The 20,920-nt window shown below is 36.4% G+C and overlaps 2 protein-coding genes and 1 long non-coding RNA gene across 3 annotated transcripts in view; 1 reads left to right on the forward strand and 2 right to left on the reverse strand.

Annotated features, from left to right (window-relative positions):
* LOC142618051 (uncharacterized) overlaps window positions 1–20,920 on the reverse strand; it is a 43,882-nt gene that overhangs the window by 1,088 nt on the left and 21,874 nt on the right. The window lies entirely within an intron of this gene.
* On the reverse strand, window positions 1,311–3,262 carry LOC142615284 (serine/threonine-protein phosphatase 7 long form homolog). The gene is made up of 6 exons (XM_075788022.1): window positions 3,169–3,262; window positions 2,504–3,032; window positions 2,276–2,425; window positions 2,078–2,165; window positions 1,565–1,960; window positions 1,311–1,472 (listed from the first exon to the last, which is right to left on the reverse strand). The coding sequence occupies exons 1-6, from the start codon at window positions 3,260–3,262 to the stop codon at window positions 1,311–1,313; spliced, it is 1,419 nt and encodes a 472-aa protein (XP_075644137.1).
* Window positions 5,459–6,890, forward strand: LOC142615289 (uncharacterized). Its single transcript, XM_075788025.1, has one exon. The coding sequence runs from the start codon at window positions 5,517–5,519 to the stop codon at window positions 6,699–6,701; it is 1,185 nt and encodes a 394-aa protein (XP_075644140.1). The 5' UTR covers window positions 5,459–5,516; the 3' UTR covers window positions 6,702–6,890.

The raw sequence follows: 20,920 nt of genomic DNA on the forward strand, positions 1-20,920 counted from the left end.
TATCCCTTTGTTTGCAAAAATTGAATGAAAAGCTTAAAAAGACATCCATTTGCACAAAACCAGGTACCGAATTAATTCAAACTAACTAAAAAACAAACTTTTCCATACCAATATCTCATTATGTCTTAAACACACTATCCCTTAGTTTGCAACAACAAAACATAAATGCTAAAAATCCAAACATTCTCACTATACTCGGATACTAAATCGCCTCAGACTAACTTAAAAACCAAACTTTCTCATACCATTAACACATTCAATCCCAAACACTAACCTTTGGCTTGCAATAACCAAATGAAAAACTTAAAGGCCAAGCATTTTCCCAAAAAACCAGACACCAATACAGCAGCATGTCTTTATCTACTCGCTTCCAATACAGCAGCATGTCTCGAGCTAATTTCCTAGTGCGAATCGCAGCACCCTTCATCAGTTTATGCGATCTTCCCATCTTTGTTTTCACCTGATAAAAGAAACAGATGATACCATTTCTTCAAGATGTATAACAGCAAGGACGTATGAATGAAATTAACCATTGCTTTTCTTTCCTTTTCTTTTTTAAAGATAAGTAACCACTATTGAAGAACAGAAACCCACATCCCATATGTTTATCAAAAATGGAATTTGTAAATCTACATGGACCCATGACCTCACCCACCATCCTAAACTTTCAAGGGGAGGAGTTACACATCATCCCCGTTTTCTTCTCCTCACTGGTTCCTTCACTGGTCTCACCTTGCCTGAAAAAAACAGAAGCAAATACTCATATTCAAATCATTTAACCATAAAGAGATGCATATGTACTCGGTATAAGAGGGGAGAGTACCATGTCCAGTCCCACAGTCAGGAGGATGTGTCCGTGTCCGTTGCGGCCTTCGCGGCCGATCCTCACTGCGTGAAGCCTCAGGTGGGGGGGTGGGTATCTCTGTCTGGATGGCACCAGGGGTGGGTGGCCCAGGGGTGGGCATGAATCTCATCTCATCTCTACCACATACATCTGCGGGGATAGTGCCGGTAGTCGGTGGGGGAGAGGATGTGGGTGGGTAGGTATCATCGCGAACCATGGATGGGGATCGACATGTCTGGGCAAACGTATGGGATGGACCCGCATCATCATGTGCCATGGAGCCCATGTCATAACTAGTGTCCAAACACATCTCATCTGATGTCTGACTTGCCTCCTCCATCGTGTGGTCATGCACGGGTGTGTGACGGCCACCCGATGTGTGACAGCTCGCAGTTGTGGGATGCCGACTAGATGCATGGCACTGACTAGATTGACGACCTCCATGCCCTCGACGTCCACCTGCTTGTTAACCATGCCCTACAGCCGGTTCACTTGCGTTGCCCACAGTGCGTGCATCGTCCAAGGTCAATCGATTGATCTCTTCAACAGATTGCAAGGCATTCATACAGTCCGTGTAGATCTCAGACCCTGGTTCGAACTTCGCCATAATCCTCAACTGTGATTCAACCTGTCACAAGTATACAAGAGTAGTGTTAGGATTTGGAACTAAACTATGCAAAGCAAGGTACATTTATAATAGAACAATCTTTGTAAACTTACCAAAGTGTCCCAGTATGAGGTCTCTTTTGTAATATGCCGAACAGTGATGGAACGATACCACACCATATACTCATCATTGTAGCTCATTACCCCATGAAAGGGCGGTGCTTCAGCAATTGTGGCATGCGCAGCCCATCTAGCAATATGAGTGGCATGTTCTTGAACCCAATTTTTTTCGTGCTTGCCTTGGAGCGTTATCTTGTGAAGTTCAATTGAAGTATCGACATTGTCCGGTACGCCTTGCTCCATCCCAAACTGTCGAAGAACACGTTCGGGGTGATGGCCTTCAATCACCCAAAAATGTATGAGCGGCATGATGGACCTCCATATGTGTTGGCCTGCTGTACAATATGCGGGCAGGGAACCCAAATAATCTCTATATGGCTCCCAGACAATCTACAATGATCCAACAAATGCAAACAACCATATTAACAATATATGTGTAACGATATCTTACAAACAACCATACAAACAAGCATAAAGTGGTTGGTTCCCACTTGTAAGGCACGATACCTGATTTGGCCGGAGCGAAGCAAGCGACACACGATAGGCGCGTAGGACATGCATTGGATGGTCAGTTGTTATCTTAGCCCTTTTCCATCTATCAAATAACACAGACATAACCTTCATATTAATCACTTACATAATTCCCATGCGAAAAAAATTAATGCGGAAATGTAAAACGTTAACTAAGTTGAAGATCCTACATACCTGACAGCAAGTGGACCTGGGGGCAGTGCCTGCTGTGGATGCCTCATCACAGGACATATTTGTGGAAACCTCGCCCACGCCCACAACTGCACTAATAGCAGTGCACCACCAATTTGCTTGGCTGTCTTCTCTGATGCCTTACAGAGGTGTCTATATAGCCAACTTAATGTTGCACTACCCCAACTATAATTCTTTCCATTGCTGATTGGATTGAAAAATTATAGATACATGATTGAGAGCCGTTCGCCAGACTTGTCCATAAACAGTATACTACCCAACATTTGGAGTATGTAATACCGAGCATACTGTTGCACACGCACCTCAGTGGCGTCAGTAGGAAGAGGGTTGCGAAACTGCTCCTCCAGCCATTTGGCTTTTATCCTCGGCCCTTCCAACACTGCAATGTTCTTTTTTGTACCAACTGGTCTATCCGGTGGAAGGAAGCCTAGCAAATCTATGCAAAAGTCACCCCAGTTGTCCATATGGGTAAATCCTACCACCGGCAAGCCATGTACAGGTACCCCCATGATGACCTCTATGTCTTGTAGCGTGATGGTCATCTCACCGTGGGGCAAGTGGAATGAGTGTGTCTCTGGCCGCCATCTCTCCACTAAGGCCGTGATCAGTGCATGGTCAAGGTCCATATGTGGGACTCGAAGTAGCCCATCTAACCCCGCATCTGTGATATAAGTGGCAATCCATGGATCTAACCCACCATCAAACAGACCTTTATCTCGGTGACGACAAGTCAGAACACCTGGCACTTTCGCAAACAAAGTAGCTTAGTATTAATAATAGCATTCACTAACCACGTAATAATTACACTTCAAAGAAAATGCCCAAAATCTTTCTACTACATATATTGATTACAATGACACAAGTGCATACCTCGCCTGCCAAAGGAGCATCCCAAAGCAAACTTGAACGATGCATAGGTTGCCTCGTCAAGACAATCCCTATAGAGGGTCCTGCTCGATGTGGGTCCATACCTGGCATAAATTAAAGGTGATTAATGGCCCATTAGCATAGTTGCCATTAAAAAGGCAAAAATAGATAAGGAATCACTAATCACACGATTAAACAAAATAGCAGCAATTCACTTTTCTATCATGTAAAAATTGTTGAAGAAATGATTTTGACATTTGAGTATATTACTAAGCTTCTAGACAAAGCGACAAACTACTTATGATAGCTTATGCTACACATGCATTTATATCACGAAGTATATGAATATATATTAGGTTGGAGTTTATTACTTCACACTGTGTGCAAACACACACCGCTCTAAATAACAGAAAATGTGATTTAAAGTCACCTTTCAAATATTTTGGGTAGTGTATTTACATACTGTGTACATCAGGCTTTTCCTATGTATTATTATATGAATATGTATTAGGATGGAGTCTATTACCGCACACTATGTGCAAAAACACACGTCTAAAAATAATTGAAAATTGTGACTTAAAGTCACATTTCAATTGTTTTGGGTAGTGTATTTACACACCATGTGCAACATTTTTTTCCTATGTATTATTATATGGATGATATTAATGTTAATTGACTTTACCTTGCATGTATAACTATATGTAATTAAGGTGAGAAGGACAGACTCTGTGATCATTATGACACATCAACCAGATTGGCTTCTTGATTGGTATGAGAACGATGATTCTAGAAAAGATGCTTCAGACAAGCAATCAAAAGGAAATAATGTCTCAGACCTTCTACATAATATTTTAAAAGAAAGGTGTAGACTACGAATTGCTGGGGACATACATCACTATATGCGCCACTCAACTGTTAGTTCAAACGAGTCAAATTCTTCTCAGCCAAATAAAAAGAATGAATCAGTTTATCCCTAACATCTCCTTGTAAATGGTTGTGGCGGAGCATTTACACATCCCACCTATGTCTTTCGTGATTTCAATGAATCTCATGGAGTTTCCTATAACTGCAAAAATGCTTATCCTTCTTATAAAATGTCAAGAAGGGTAAGTAATAATGAAATTTTATTTTTAGTTGTTCCATTTCCTTTTATTACCAACTTCACATTTTAAAACATTTTCTTCTGCTTCTTGCTTAATACAAGTTATTGATTTTTAATTTGCAGCTTGCATTAAGAAATATTTGGAATTTCAGAAAGGAAAATTGGCAATTTGACTTTATTGGTGGCATTATATATTTTATATTGGTCTTTTCTATGTTCCCACAGGTGAGCTTTTTTATTATTTGTTGATTATTCAAATTTATAGTAACTCTAGAAGTCTCACAAGAAAATGCATACATACACACAAACAGACACAAGAAAATTTACCAAAATTGCTAACCTTTGAGTGCGAGAACGCTGCCGATGAGATGCGCTTGTCTCCGGTGGACTGGGTACGAGCTCGCCGGCGAAAGGAGAGATTTCTACCGCCGATCAAACGGGCTTGTCTCCAGTGGAGAGAGTGCGAGATCGCCGGCGATGAAATGGGTTTGGGGTTTGTACGGCGGCGCCGACAATGAAATGGGTTTGGGAATGCGAGGTCCGGCGATGAAATGGGTTTGGGTTTGTACGTTTTGGGTGTGGAGAGTGAGAGTGAGAAATGAGAGAGATGAGATTTGAAATACCGGTTTTAGTGAACTGTACTCGAGTTTCATGTACTCGAGTACTGTTAACAATACCCGAGTCCATGAAACTCGAGTATAATGGGCGCGTATAAACCAAAAGTTTGTTGGCAATCCAGATTGGTACTCGAGCTTCAAAAACTCGGGTACTGTTCACAGTACTCGAGCACATGAAGCTCGAGTATCACTCGGGCATATCCCATCATCAATTCCAGTGTCAATCCAGATTGGTACCCGAGTTCCCTAAACTCGGGTACCAGATCATACAGTACTCGAGTTCAACAGACTCGAGTACTAGGTGACATTTTTTTAAATCCAAAACGCCACGCTGGCATGTCACGGTGGAAGTGTAAAATCCAGTACTCGAGTTCACCAAACTCGAATACTGAAAAAAGTGATATATCCCCAATTAATTCCGAAACAGTGTTTTCTGCCTAAATTTTTTTAAAAATGATGGTATTGGGCCGATTTGGCCCACTACCACCACTTCCATTACACGGTTTCACACCTATACACAGTACGTAACATAAGTTTACACTACATTTACCCTCTCAATTTTCATAATCTCTGTACATAAAACTCTCTCTCTCTTAAAAGTCTCTGCAACCCCAAGAAAAAACCCAAGCTTCCAAAAATGTCAGCACCAACTATCCCCGACTTCCTACTCTTCCTCCTTCTCCACCTCTGTCTCTTCCACACCAAAAGTCTCCAAGTCCAAGCCCTCACTTCACCCACAGATATCTCAGCCCTCAAATCCTTCAAAGCCTCAATCAAACCCTCCTCTATTCCACCTTGGTCTTGCTTAGCCTCTTGGAACTTCACCACCGACCCATGTACCGTCCCTCACCGCACCTCCTTCACTTGCGGCCTCACCTGCAACCCTGACTCGACCCGAGTGACCCACCTCGTTCTCGACCCAGCAGGTTACTCAGGTACACTCACCCCACTCATTTCTCAACTCTCCCAACTCACTTACCTTGACCTCTCTGATAACTCTTTCTTTGGCCCTATACCTTCTTCCATTTCCTCTCTTTCAAACCTCCAAACCCTTAGTCTCCGATCCAACTCATTCTCTGGCTCAGTCCCTGAATCCATTACCAACCTTAAATCTCTTGACTCGTTGGACCTTTCTCACAATTCTCTAACTGGGTTTCTTCCAAATTCAATCAACTCGCTCTCAAACTTGAGAAGACTCGATCTGAGTTACAACAAACTCACTGGGTCACTCCCTAAACTCCCACCAAACTTGCGTGAACTCGCTCTAAAGCACAGTTCTTTATCTGGGTATCTCTCAAACTCGTCTTTTGACGGGTTGACTCAGTTGGAAGTGGTGGAACTCAGTGAAAACTCTTTCACGGGGCCACTACAACCTTGGTTTTTTCTCTTGCCGTCACTTCAACAAGTTGACTTAGCCAATAACAGCTTGACACGTGTCGAGGTTTGGAAGCCCGCCGGTGGCAACAGCAACCTCGTGGCCGTTGATTTGGGATTCAACGGCATTGATGGGTACTTGCCTGTGAATTTCGCTAGTTATCCTCTGTTAGCGTCTCTAACACTTCGTTACAACCGAATACGTGGCACAATCCCATTGGAGTACAGCAAGAACAAGTTTTTAAGGAGATTGTATTTGGACGGAAATTTCTTAATCGGAAAGCCTCCGGCAGAGTTCTTTGCCGGCGGCACGTCAGTTTTCGGTAGCTTGGGGTACAATTGTCTACAGGGCTGCCCTGCTTCTTCACAACTGTGTGTGCCTTCTCAGAAACCCAATGCTATGTGCAAACATGCCTATGGTCATGGTGATGAAAAACCAAGGTCCTAAACGGTCGGATAATTGTCAGTCATATTTTTATTTTTATTTTTGTTCCTTCTTAGAGAATGAATAAGAAAATGTATCAATTTGAAATGCTTAACATAGAAGCAAGCTGTACCAAAAAATTGTATAAGATAAATATTGGTATAGGCAGGTACACATATTATTAAAATCATAGGGATGCTCCCATAAAAATAAATAAATAAAAAATCGTAGGGATGCTTGTATATAGAATATAGTCGTTTTTTACATATATTTTCTGATCAAGTTTGTATCTTTGGTTAGCTTTACTTTACCTCTAGCCCCTTTGATTTGTAATTCATGAATGGGTAAAAAAAAAGGGGGGCGGGGGGCGAGGGTAAATTGCAAATTACACCCCAAACTTGGAGTTGACTATATTTTACACCCCAAAGTTTCAGAAACTTAATTTTACACCTTGTAGTTTGATTTCGTTAGCAATTTACACCCCATAATTAGTTTTTGCTGTTAAGTAACACATGCATACTGAAGTGTTATATTTTTACCAAATCAACTCCAAAACTACGTCATTTTAATGATGACCAAGCAAAGAGTTAGCATGCATCAAAACTACGGAGTTTTCAAGCAAAGTTCTAAAATCTAAAAACAAGGACTCATGAACAACTCAGGGCTCTCACGAACCCAAACCCTTCATCCAAGTGGCAGCGTTGAAGGCTCTAGGCTGCCTTGGCGGCGACGTCTAGACTCCCTAGCTTCAATTGCACGTGTGAACCCAAATAGACTAAACCCAATCCCCACGAACCCATCGGCTCTTGTGAACCTAGGCAGCCTCGGCGGCCACGACGACAGCCACATTAATGGTAAAACCATTGGCTCTCTCTCTCTCTCTCTCTCTCTCTCTCTCTCTCTCTCTCTCTCGCTTTTTGTTAGGGTTATTGCTTCTGGACTTTTATAATTTTTGGAATAATAAAGTTTTTATTGATTATGCTTTTTTTTTTTTGATAATTTAATTATTAGAAATTGTAGATTATTATTAGGATATATTTCATGATTGTGCTTCTTTCTGATGCATTGGCTTACACTACGCACAAAAATTGGAGTTAGGTCCCACAAATGATTAAGAACATATGCAATATGTCTAGGCTTCACTTACTCCAGCGATTAGAGTTGCAAAATTGTATGTATTCAAGATATGCAGATGAAAGGTTGAGGTCCAATAACAATAATAAAAGCAATAGAAATTGCAAGACCAGATCAGAAGCCACAAAATTAGAAACTCTATAAATCTTTTAGGTACCTATTGATCCATGAAAAATACAAACCCCTACTTACAGATACACCCTACTCCCTTTCTAAAATCCTATTTCTAGAAATTACTAGAAAGTGTAATATCAATGGCCCCTTACAATGCAATTAAATTAGCATTATGTCTTAGGAGCACTATAGGAATTCTTGATCTTGAATATTGTACATATCACTGTTATCTTATATTCCTATGGTGATTTGGGCTACTATTTTACTTGAGATCTTTTGTCATTCTATAGAAGTTGTGGATTATTATGAGATATAATAGTCTAAATCATTTTATCATCTTCTCACATAACTAAGCTAATGAGTTCATTCCTAATTGTTCACCATTCTTGTATATGCTAATGTTTGAATCAAACAAAAAAGTTTAAAGCTTAAGATAAAATGAAACATGCATAATTCAGAGGTAGCCATCCTTATGTTGGGGTAAAATTATCAAGTATTAATCTGACTACTTTAAGTCTTGCTTCATTTTCTTATTGCCAAATTATATTTATTTGGTCACAGGTAGACAATGTATCTTCCACCCAAAGGAAGACATGTATTCCCCTTCATGAGAATCTTTTAATTCTGCCATTGGTAACATGCATCTAGCAGCATTAGAACAATTGAAGAAGTGAAGTTTTCCACTGTTCCATAGATTCATTATCAGTTGGTGTTCTCATGTCCAGGACCCTTCATATTTTCCACTATTTTCATTATAACACCTCAAAATTCATAAATAATAAATGTTTATTCAATCTGAATAATCCATAAAAAAAAAAAAAATATTAAATAAATGCAACCAACAACCAAAAATCTCAGCACAAATGTCAGAGCTCTAATCCACCAAAGATGAAACAACCTCAAAATAATTCCTCAGAACAATGTTTAATGCCATGAAAATAATAATAAAATCATCAGTTCCACAAAATCATTCATAACTGTTGTCTTTCAAGAATCTCTACTTCAATAATTCCTTTAATGTATCTGTAAGGGGGAATAAACCGGGGGGGGGGGGGGGGAGATAATTCAATAAGTGAAATTCACTAACATTGGGGTGTGGAAACAAACCTTTCAAATAAATATTCTTACAACAAATTCATAACTTGTAACTCATCAATATTTTATCATCAAATATTTCATATAAAAATATATCTTTATTTTGTGAGTCATCATATATATATATACACCATCATATACACAATTTTTTCTACGACTTAAATAATGCTCCCAAGTGCAGGATTGTCGCGAAGTAATAACTCGAAAAGTCCGAGGTCGAATCCACAGGAAAAAGGGAATTAATTAGCAAAGCACAATAGAATAAAACTTAAATAATAAAGTTTAACTGAAGAGATTTTTAATAGTTTAGTAAAGGTAATTTAAATTGAAAAAAAATAACAATATATTAAAGCGCTAAGGTTTAGGGATCCACACATAATACATCTATTGGTAGCCTTAACAATATTTATTTTATAACTTAACTAAAATTCATACAAAGGATGATCTTAATCGGATGATTTAACAATTAAAACTCAAGAATTATTTGTCTAAGGTAGTTTCATGCAATTGATTGATTTTAAGCAAAACAAAACTAGTGAATTAGTTCGCAAGGAATACTAAGCATTTATCGTGCTCGGAGTCTACGATAAATCAAAGGATTATACAGAACTAAATACTTTTCTAGATTAGTAAAATAATAAAAAACATAAAAACATAAGCATTAAAACTAATAAATAATTGTTAAAAACATACCAATAAATTGTTGAGTTTCACCCCTTACCTTAGCAAGGCTTCTAGCAAGCCATAACATAAATAAAATTCTAAAAATTGTAAGAAAATTTTAAGAAAACCTAAATTATGTTCTACAACAGCTCCTCTCTAAATTTTGCCCCAAAAAGCCTTTAAATAGGTCAAGGAATCCTATTACAAGTTGAATTCCCGTTTGGAGAAAATCCCAAGTTTTTAAGCTTCACTTAACTGACGTTTTTGGCCCATTTAACTTCAGAATTCGGACTTTTGGTAAACTAAAAATTTGTAGCCCTTTAAGTTAGTGTTCCAGCCGAACTTGAATCATCTCGATTGGACATCTGAGCCGAAATTTATGCTCCAAATACTAACTGGTGTGCAAGCTGAAATCCTAATCCGAATTGGGTTTGGATTATGTGCAAATTTTTTTTGATTCCTTACTCCAATTGTACTTGAATTCAATTAGGTTGACCTTCTTTAACTTCATCATGGCCCTTGTAAAATCAAAGTTCATTAGCTTTCTTCTTTGCACAAATCCACTTATTTAATTTCATTATCCTACAAAAGACAAATTCATACATTAAAATTCAATTAAGCACAAAATTAATTATTTAGCATTATTTCAAAATCAACTATAAAATGCATGAATTAACTTGAAATAAGTATGATAATAGTTTTTCTAATAATGATATAAATATGAAAAATTAAGCTATTCCCCAGTACAATGTTTAATGCCATGAAAATAATAATAAAATCATCAGTTTCATAAAATAATTCGTAACAGTTGTCTTTCAAGAATCTCTACATCAATAATTCCTTTAATGTATCTGTAAGGGGGAATAAAAGGGGAGAGGGGGGGAGGGGGGGAGGGTGAGATAACTCAATAAGTAGAATTCACTAATATTGGGGTGTAGGAACAAACATTTCAAATAAATCATTCTTACAACAAATTCATAATTTGTAACTCATCAATATTTTATCATCAAATATTTCATATAAAAAAATATCTTTATTTTGTGAGCCATCATAATATATATATATATATATATATCAATACCATCATATACATATGAAAGTTCAATATGTGTATAAAACATCTTTGAACGTTTAGACCCCAAAATACAAATTACCAATTTAAGCTTATTAACAAACAATTTACGTGCAAAAAATGTAAATAAGCTAAAACAAAATTGATAACATAATCTAAACCAAATAAAATCACATCCAAAGGAGAAATTAAAATGGCAGAGATTAAGGGAAGGGAGATACAAACACAAGGACAACACAACGATGTGTTATCGAAGAGAAAACCGAAGCCCTCGTTGTAAAACCTCTCCGCCGCCCTCCAAGCCTAATCTACCTAGTGTACTTAAGCCCTCCAAGCTCCTACTCCAACGAGGTTGCGCTGAACCTATTTCTTCTTTAGCTTACCGGATTCCGCTATAGCCCATAGCATCAACCAATAATAAAATTGGTCCCTTCCTAACTGCTTCCCAAAGCACCAAACAACTTTCTCACATATATGGGTATGGTGAGAAAAGGTTATGGTAATGTACCTCTTAAGGATGTAACAATGGAGAGGAAGAGAGTAGAGGAATTTGAAGAGTCTTTATGTGAAGATTGTGGATGAGTCAATCTTGTTTTTCTCTAAGGTTTCTCTCTCAAAATTCTCTCTGGACGCTTTCTACATTTCGTGGGTATAAGGGGTATTTATACTAGAGTAAGAATGGAATACGAAGAGTCAAGTTTTTTAAAACAGAGCTGACTGGCGACTTGGCCTCGCGACTTGATTGAGTCACAAGTTCAAGCCACGAACAAACAGAATGGCCAAACTGGACTTTTTGTCCTGTAGTGCTCCAACTAGCGTGACTGTTCGTCTTCTTTGCACGCTTCACTTGTGTGCATCATCTAGCGGCTTGCAAGCTGCGAGCCACCCGCGAGTCCCTGCTTCACTGCACAGTCTTAAGCATTTCTTCACTCTTTCTCACACACTACCCTTACATGAATCCTACCTAAAAACAGGGTTTCTAAGTGTTGAATTACAAGAAAATTGGCACGGAATAAAGCCAACAAAGTGGTTGATAAATTTCAACCTTACAACACAATTTCTTAGGCTTTTCTCGTGGTCAACATTTACGCCCCGTTGACAAGGTTATGTTGTCCCCTTTTTAGGACTAGAACCTCATTTTCATTTCCTTTCTTAATGATGGCTCATTTGGAACCTAAAGGTGAACTCCTTTGTTAAGGAGCTTCATTTTTGGATCCTCAATAATATACTTCCTTGCTAAGGAGCTATCAAATGTGCACTGTTCCCTTTCTTGGCCCCGTCCCTTGCTAAGGACTAAATGCAATATTGAGCTTTAAATCACGACTTGCCATAGGTTTTCAAAACATATTCAAAATGCTCACAAAAATAATATGTTCATAATTCTCAAAAATATAAAGATATATTCACACATATAAGTTTAAATAAATTTAGGTTGTCCTACAAGTTTTTCATAAAACGAATAATCAATGTGCATATCAAACATTTATAAAATATCAATTTATAGATAGAATATCAACATATTTCTTTGATTTAAAATAGTTTAATAATCAACACTGCTTTGGGAAAACTCCCAAAATTAGTAAACACCACTTACTTCTTATTTGCAAAAATATGAAACCAACCTCCCTTGAATCACAACAAATCAATAGGATTAGAGCCTAGCAACACCAAAAATTAAGTCCATCAATACACAATTTCCTACTTAAAATTTGTTTTCACACTTAAACAATTTTATCCTAGACAATATTGATATATCCAACATTCTCTATTTATTTGCTTACAACCCAATTTACTTTTAGCTTCGATCCAATTGTTCTATTTCACATATTCTCATTATCTATTAATTGGCATGTTTGTGCTACAACTCTATGGAACTATAGGATTTTATTATGTATCTAGCCATCATATAGACTACTACAATTCTTAGAATACACAATATAATCTTGATTGATTAATCCAATGTTCATATCTGGTCATTCTCTCTCTCTCTCTCTCTCTCTCTCTCTCTCTCTCTCTCTCTCTCTCTCTCTCTCTCTCTCTCTCTCTCTCTAAGCAGGAAATTAATCTATTTCAATAACTGTATCAGCCTTGTCACTAAATGATGGATATCTAATCCATCTAATAATAGAAGCCATATATTATATCTTAGTTCATCAACCCAATGACACATAATTCTCTTGATGCCGAAAAACATAGAGACATTGTTGGACACGTATATAGACAATGACAATGGCGGTGAATTAGTGAGGCCATATACGATTATATGATAACCACAAAACACCCTTTTTCTCATTAATATAATCATAAATTTAGATCCATAATAGCAACACCTATTTTTTTTTCTATCAGGTTCGCAAATAATAGATGCTTCCTAGCTATAAGCATGGGAACAGAAGCTAGCCATTGAGAATTCAACTCCCTAAATTTAGAGCTAAAGGAAACCATACCTGCAACAGTCTCACGTTCAGCCGCAAAGCAAAAAAATAAAATTTTCAACCGTGTGTTGTGGCTAAAACAAAAGAAAATCCCTTTTATATATACACACACACGAGTATCTTAAGAGGTAAAATGCTAGGGTTTTTAAAACTTATCAAGACCCATATATTTACTTATGCCACGTCACTTGGGCTTTTTATTCCATAATAATTATCGGATTTAAATATCTTAACCCCAAACCAATTAAATCCATTTAATTGTGGGCCCTTTTTAATTTAATATAAGAATCAAATTAGTAATAAAATCATGGGGTGTTACACTCATGATCAGCTATACATGTGCCTCTTATCTCCTGCAAACTGACAATCTTGAAATGGGAAGAAGTGAAATTGTAGAGGTAGCAGCTTCTCCAAGAGAACCTAAATTGTAGAAGTTGGTTTGTTGTTGTGGTGGTCATTTTAGTGTATTTAGTGAATGCAAAAGGCCAATTGTATGTAGTTTCTTATCTTATTTAATGTAATGACAATTGTAATAGCCATTGGCTTTATTATATTGTAATGGAAATTGAAATGCATTTCTTGCAAAGGAAATTGTCACTTAATTTTGTCTCTTATTAGAATATTGTTTATCATAATGGAAGTTGGCTGAAGGTTTTTAAATTTGGCTTTTGCTCCTGACTTAAAACTTAGAAGAAGTCTACCAAAACCACCACTTTTCTACATCAGTATATGAGAAATGTGACTAGAATAGTAAGTTGCTGCTATATGACTAAAATATGCAAAAATATATCACAAATATGTAGAAATATGTAGAAACATGATTGAAATATGCAGAAATATGCAGAAACATGACTGAAATAGGCAGAAATATGACTGCAATATGTAGAAAGATGCAGAAACATGACTGAAACAGGTAGAAGTATGCAAAAATATGCAGAAACGTGACTGGAATATGCAAAAAGATGCAGAAACATGATTGAAATATGCAAAAATGTGCAGAAATATGACTGAAATATGCTGCTATATTTTTCCAACTCATGTCCAATATGACTAGAATAATAAGCTTATGAAAGCTTTACAAAACAGTGACTATCAAAGTTTGCCAAACCAAAAGTCCTAAGACTAACACAAAATAAGTTATTTTTGTCTAATTCACCATCAAATAAGCTTATGGGCAGCTTTGTAAAATAGTAACCGCAAAAGGTTCTAATAATAAAAGGTCCTACAAACTACAAACTACCAACTCCTGATCCACTTCCAGTTCTCTTTCTAGCTCCAGCTCCAGCTCCTTTTCCATATCTACCAACTACACTACTTCTAGCAATAATTGTTTGGGTTGAGACCTATAATAATAGATACATTGGACCATATGGTAAGTACACAACAAACTCAATGACCAAATACTGGCAATATGCAAATATTAAGCACAGTGTGAAGTATATATATAATATGGCAATTACTATAGTGGATTGGCTTCCAGCAACACTTGGTGGGTGATGATCCTCTTCCACTCTTAAGCCCATAAACACATGATCGCCTCCAGCTCTCCTAACCTTCAACAAGTTCAAAATTTTGTAGTTAGCAACTACAATAGGTAAGTAGCACAATAAAAAACTTATTGAGGAATAAGCAAGTAATAATACATGGTTTTGGCTCCTTGTATTCGTTGTTGCTCCTTGTCTTTGCTTAGTTTGGCTCTCACTAGCATCATTAGATTTTGGGGGTAATTTGCATCCTCTTTTGTTGTGACCCAATTGTCCACAATTGCCACATTTTTGTGTAGTAGATGATTTCTTCAACTTATGTGAAATCCTTGGTGCGTTGTCAACAGCTTTCTTCCTCATGTTTTCCTTTGGTCTTCCAGGCTGTACTAGCATCTTTGGAGGCAAAATCTTATCACCTACTGCATTTGGCCAAAAGTCCTCACCATTGGTAGGCTGGATAAGGTGTGAGTATGTTCTAAGGTAAGTCTCAACTTTGTAATAGCTATGCACATAGTTTTCTGCCTTTTCCTTTTTGTAAGCAATTGCTAAAACTGCATGCATACAAGGGATGCCGATTATATTCCATCTGTAGCAAGCACATGTATGCTTCTCCAAATCAACTACAAATTGCTTTCCCTTACAATGCACTTCAGTCTTCGATCCGCCAGACCATGTAGATGTGCAATCCCTAGTTGCTTCCTTGTTTACTTCTAATTTATCTTGAATCTTAGGACAAATTGAGTTAGACTTCTTCAACATTGTATCCCTATTTCTTGGGATCCTTTTCATAAGATACCTCCTAATCATCTCACACATAGTCAATATGGACTTATCCCTAGCATCAACAATCTTAGAGTTAAATGACTCACAAAGATTGTTCAACAGCATGTCACACTTAGGCAATGTACTAAAAGTATGTCTACTCCAATGTGCACAGTCAATACCCATCAAATTCCCATAAGCATTAACATCCACCTTTCTCTCATCATCTCCATATTTTCCTCAAACCCAAGTCTGGTGGTCTCTCTTGCTGCTGCCCACATTAAATCCTTCAATAGTTTGCTCTTGTGCTCTATCTTAAAGTTAGCATATAGATGCCTAACACAGAGTCTTGTATGTACTTCAGGAGCAACTTTTGCAAGAGCAGCAAGTAAGCCCTATATTAAAAACAAAATAAATAAATTGGTTAGTATGTAGATATTAAATAATATGTAAATTATTTCAAGTTAAATATTATACAACAAATGGTAAGATTAAACTTACATAAATAATTACATACCTTCTGTTGATCAGAAGTAAAGGTCTAGCCACGTTCCCTCACAAGACCAATATCAGCTAACAATAACTCCAAAAACCATGACCAATTGTCCTTGTTCTCGCTCTCACAAACAGCAAATGCTATTGGGTACATCCCGTCATTCCCATCAATTCCAATAGCCAGTAGTTTCCCCTTCAAAAAACCTCTTAAATAACAAGCATCAAGACTAATAATTGACCTACATTCTTCCATAAATCCACTTCTACAAGCAACTAGAAACACATACATTTGTTTGAAGTGCAATGTCGGTGTGTATAGAGTAATTTTAGTTGTGGTGCCTGGATTAGAAGATCTCTGCTCTTCACAATAATCTCTAGCTCTTTCAAACTGGTAGGCAAACCTTCCTTTAAGCATCTCTAATGCGATCTACTTAGACCTAAAGGCTTTATCCAAGGATATATCTACTTGAAATTGACTTATTATACATTCCTTTATCTCAGCGCTCTTGATATTGGGTCTCCCTCTAAACACCTCTAGCCATGTAACTGCAATCCACCTTGCAGACACCATTCTACTATGAAAAGCCCTAGAACATGTATGTTTTCCATGATAGGTTTTCACTAGCAAAGAGTTTTCTTCACTGTCCCATGAGGCATAAATATACCACTCAAAATTTTCATATTTGTAACTCACCTTGTGAGATTTGTTCTTACCAATTAACAATGGATATCCATGCTTGATTCTATAAGATTGCACGGCCCTCTTAAATTCCTTGTGGTCACTAAACAACATCCCCTTCTCAAAAACGGGGTTGGGCATATCCACTTCAGCCCTAAATTCAGTGTACTTGGGGTGCTCTTCACCATCCTCAGAGTTGACAGGTGTGCACAAGACATCAGAGTGCCTATAATCACTTTCCCCACTTTTTATATCATGCTCCTCATCACTAAAGCAAGTGGGTGCCCAATTTGATGCTTTTTTCTCATAAGGGTTTAGGTTGGATTGGTCATGGGGAGTGGATGAGACAATGTGAGTGGTTGGGACAATGTGGGAGGATTTGTTAATAGGGGAGTATGGTTTTTCATATCTATCAAATTCACTGTCACTTACCAAAATCAGCATAGTCTTCATAAAAAAAAATTTCATTTACTCCAACCCTTTCATCAACTTCTTTATAACACTCATGCTCATCATCACCTTCATTACCTTGATCCTCATCAACTTGTTCCTCAAAAGCTTGTTCAACATGCTTCACATATATGTGTATTAACTTTTCAGGTGCAAATTCTAACTAGTCACGTAGGGCCCTAACATCACCATCTTTATTCAATGAGAATGGGCCATTATGAAGTTCCATTTGAGGAATCTGGTAAAGAAATTCTTTTACATTTGTAATACCAAGATTTTTGGCATACTTAGGCATATAAAAAACAACAAGAGTGTCAATATCAACATCAAGGACCCTTGATTTAGGCTCTCTAACATATTCAACATGTGTATCTCTATGCGTAATGAATACCCCTCAATGATGTATACACATATCAAATATTTGATCCATATTCAATGCCTTGCACACACGTATAAATGCATTACTAAAATATAACCTTTAATTAATATATCACTAAAATATAATACACACATAAATGCAAACAAAACATACATGTAGATATGAGGCACAAAGCACAATACATGTATTGCTCATATGGACCACAACCATTGCACTCGATCAATATACCAATAAAAAATACACATTATTTTACACTAGACAATACATACAACTAATCATCATCTAACAAGCTGACCCACCAAAAATAAAGATCAATAAAGTAACCAGAACAAGAAAAAATACAACCAACTATATTATAATCCATTGACAACAAAATAATACAAAACTAATTGCAATAAAAAATATTCAAGTGATACAGAAAACCAAAAAAAAAAAAATCAAAGAAAAACAAACTTCACCATAAACACATAGTTTCAACTTTTAATAAAGATGCAAGTTGTCCAATGAGTTTAAACCATACACATATAGACAGTTCCTGCAACAAATCAATCACCCAAGCATTTATACAAAATCCCTCACCAAACCCAATCAACAAATCAATCACACAAGAAGAGCAGCACGAGTTTATTTGGTTTTACTGTCGATGTGGCTGCCTAGAGCTGCCGCCATTGCTTGGGTTCACAAGAGCCGTCGTCGCCTCCATTGCTACCTGCGTTCACAATCTTCAAGTTGCTGTGGCCACTTAGATGAGGCTTGCTCAGATGAACAGGAATAGGGATTCACTGATTTGAGATTTTAGAATTAGGCTGAAACGGTGTAGTTTTAGGTTTTGATTTGATTTGATTTATTTATTTTTAGCTTAGGGAAAACGGTACTGTTTGTATAGTGTCAGGTAAGTTTTTATTTTTGGGGCTGAGTTGGCAAAAATAAAACACGTCAGCATGTGTATGTGTCACTTAACAGCAAAAACTAACCGTAAGGTATGAATTGCTAATAAAACCAAACTTCAGGGTGTAAAATCAAGTTTCTAAAACTTTGGGGTGTAAAATCCAGTCAACTAAAAACTTTAGGAGTGTAATTTGTAATTTACCAAAAAAAACTAAAACATTCTATTAGTACTTGAATTTTAAATCATAAACAATTTTAACCATTAAAATTCAAACAATCTTTTTTAGTCAAACAGTTTGACGCGGCCATTTTTAGTCCACTTTAAAAGTAATTTGGCCAAATGATATGCAATAATAAGAAGAGGTTGTTCTCAATCACAGGAAATTCTTAAGTAATATGGACTCTTAAAAAAGAGATGAGTCCCACCATGGGGCGCACAAGTCACGTCCTTTGTAAAAGCTCAAAGCACTGCACCAAAATTACTTAAATTTTTTCCCTCAGAAAGCATCAAATTAAATTTCTAGAAACATCTCATTAATAATTTTTTATAAAAAAAATTATAATGTAAGAGAAATTGTGAAAAAAGTGTGAGCAGGCTGTCCAGTACAAAAAATGTGTCTTGGATCTTTCGTTACAGTTTGGCAGAAATGTAAACTGACTGTGACAGAAATGTTTGGCATTTTTTTTCACTTTGAGTTCGGAGAAATTTCCACGCGTTAACTTATAGTGAAGGCATTTCTCTCTCTCTCTCTCTCTCTCTGCATGATGTGGATAACCTGAATGTAAAATTTGCCTTTTGATTTTGATTTTTACTGCTACTGAGTACTGAATGTGTGTGTCTTTGTATGGAAACCCACAATAAACTCATAAAGCAAAGTCGTTAAATGCAGTTGATTTTGACATGTATCGTTGATGATGATGCACTTTTGACAGGTATTTAATACTAAGCTATTTATTTTTTAAAACATTTTAGGATGATTTGAAAAAATTATAAATTTTTTTTAATTCTTAACAAAAATTTTTTTTTCTAAAAATAATATATTATTATGTAGCATTGACATACGTTAGTAAAATTTTTTTTATTATTTGACTTATGCTATGGCTGTACTGTGTCGGTGGTAGTTGGTACCAACGACTATCTATCAAAAATGTCTTATTTTTCACGGAATTTTATGACATTGCTTGTGGATAAATGTCCAATCTTGAAATGAACCTTCAAAACAAAGCTACCATAAAAGACCGTCAATTATTGTAGCAAAATTACACCCGTGTTTCTAGTTATATGCTAAGTTGTACAATGGGCCAGTTAGATGATGAGGAATATTATGAGTCCGTTTGGATAGAATTTATTTTGTTGAAACTGAAAACTGAAAACTGAAAACACTGTAGCAAAATAATTTTTAAATGTGTGAATAGTACTGTGAGACCTATTTTTAATGAAAAAGTTGCGAAAAAGTGAAATTTGTGGGACCCATAAACAGTGCATTTGTGCACTGTTCATGGCTGAATAGTCAAATCTTGCGGCTGGGTTTAAAAAAAAAAAAAAAAAAAAAAGGAAGCAAAACTCAGACGCAGAAACGCAGAAAACGCCTATCCAAACGCCCTCTATATATACAAATTATTTTATAACATTTTTATAAATCATTAATGTAATTTTAATATTTTTTAAATAGTTATTATAAGTAAAAATGTAATGTTAGTGATGAGCTCATATTAGAACCAGTAAGAAAAATTTGTCACGTCAACAGTTTATAAAAATGTTGTAAAATAGTTTGTATCTGTAGCATTACTCTTAAGATGAATTATTGAGAGGATCTAAATAATAAAAAATTGTAATGAATTTATGAGAGAGAATGAAAATAGGGCTGAAATGATAAGCGAGGCTTAAAAAATTAACTCTAATAACTCTACACCTTATAAAGTTAGTCAAAAATGACATTACTTTGTACATAATGTCCAATTTTGAATTGAACCTTCAAAACAAAGCTACCATTAAAGATCATAATTATTATAGACCCGTGTTTCTAGTTATGTTTGAAGTTATTAATTACTACTTATTATAAAGGTTGCTTTTCCCTTAATTACCTTGCAATGAAGGAAAGTGTTTGACAGTTAAATTGGAGTCAAAACATAATAGGAAAAGGAGAATTTTCAATTTTGACTGCCAAAAGTAAAGACCAAATACTGTAGCCCTTCTATAATGAGTCCAAGGCTACTATGAATACTAGCTTTCATGACCTAAGTTCTAAAGTCTACCTGGTTCCTGACCCTTTTGTAGTAACACACAGTTTATTTTGTGCATGAATTAAAATTTGCTTGCGAAAGGCTTAAATGTCAAAAATGCTGGCATGAGGTAGGATATTAATTACAAAGAATAAGTACGGGGACCTACATTTGTGCTTGCCACTTGCCTTATCCTGTTATATAGTTCTAAATAAGTATGATACAACAATCATTTTTATTATTTTGCTTCAACTTGTCCGTAAAATTGTAAATTTATCATTTTTTTACCACTTACACTTATCATTAGGCAAATTGTGGCCAAAATTGTAGAAATGATTGCGGCAATAAATTTGCTCAATTATGAATACTC

Source organism: Castanea sativa, chromosome 11 (genome assembly GCF_040712315.1).
Source record: "Castanea sativa cultivar Marrone di Chiusa Pesio chromosome 11, ASM4071231v1".
Lineage (NCBI taxonomy): Eukaryota > Viridiplantae > Streptophyta > Magnoliopsida > Fagales > Fagaceae > Castanea > Castanea sativa.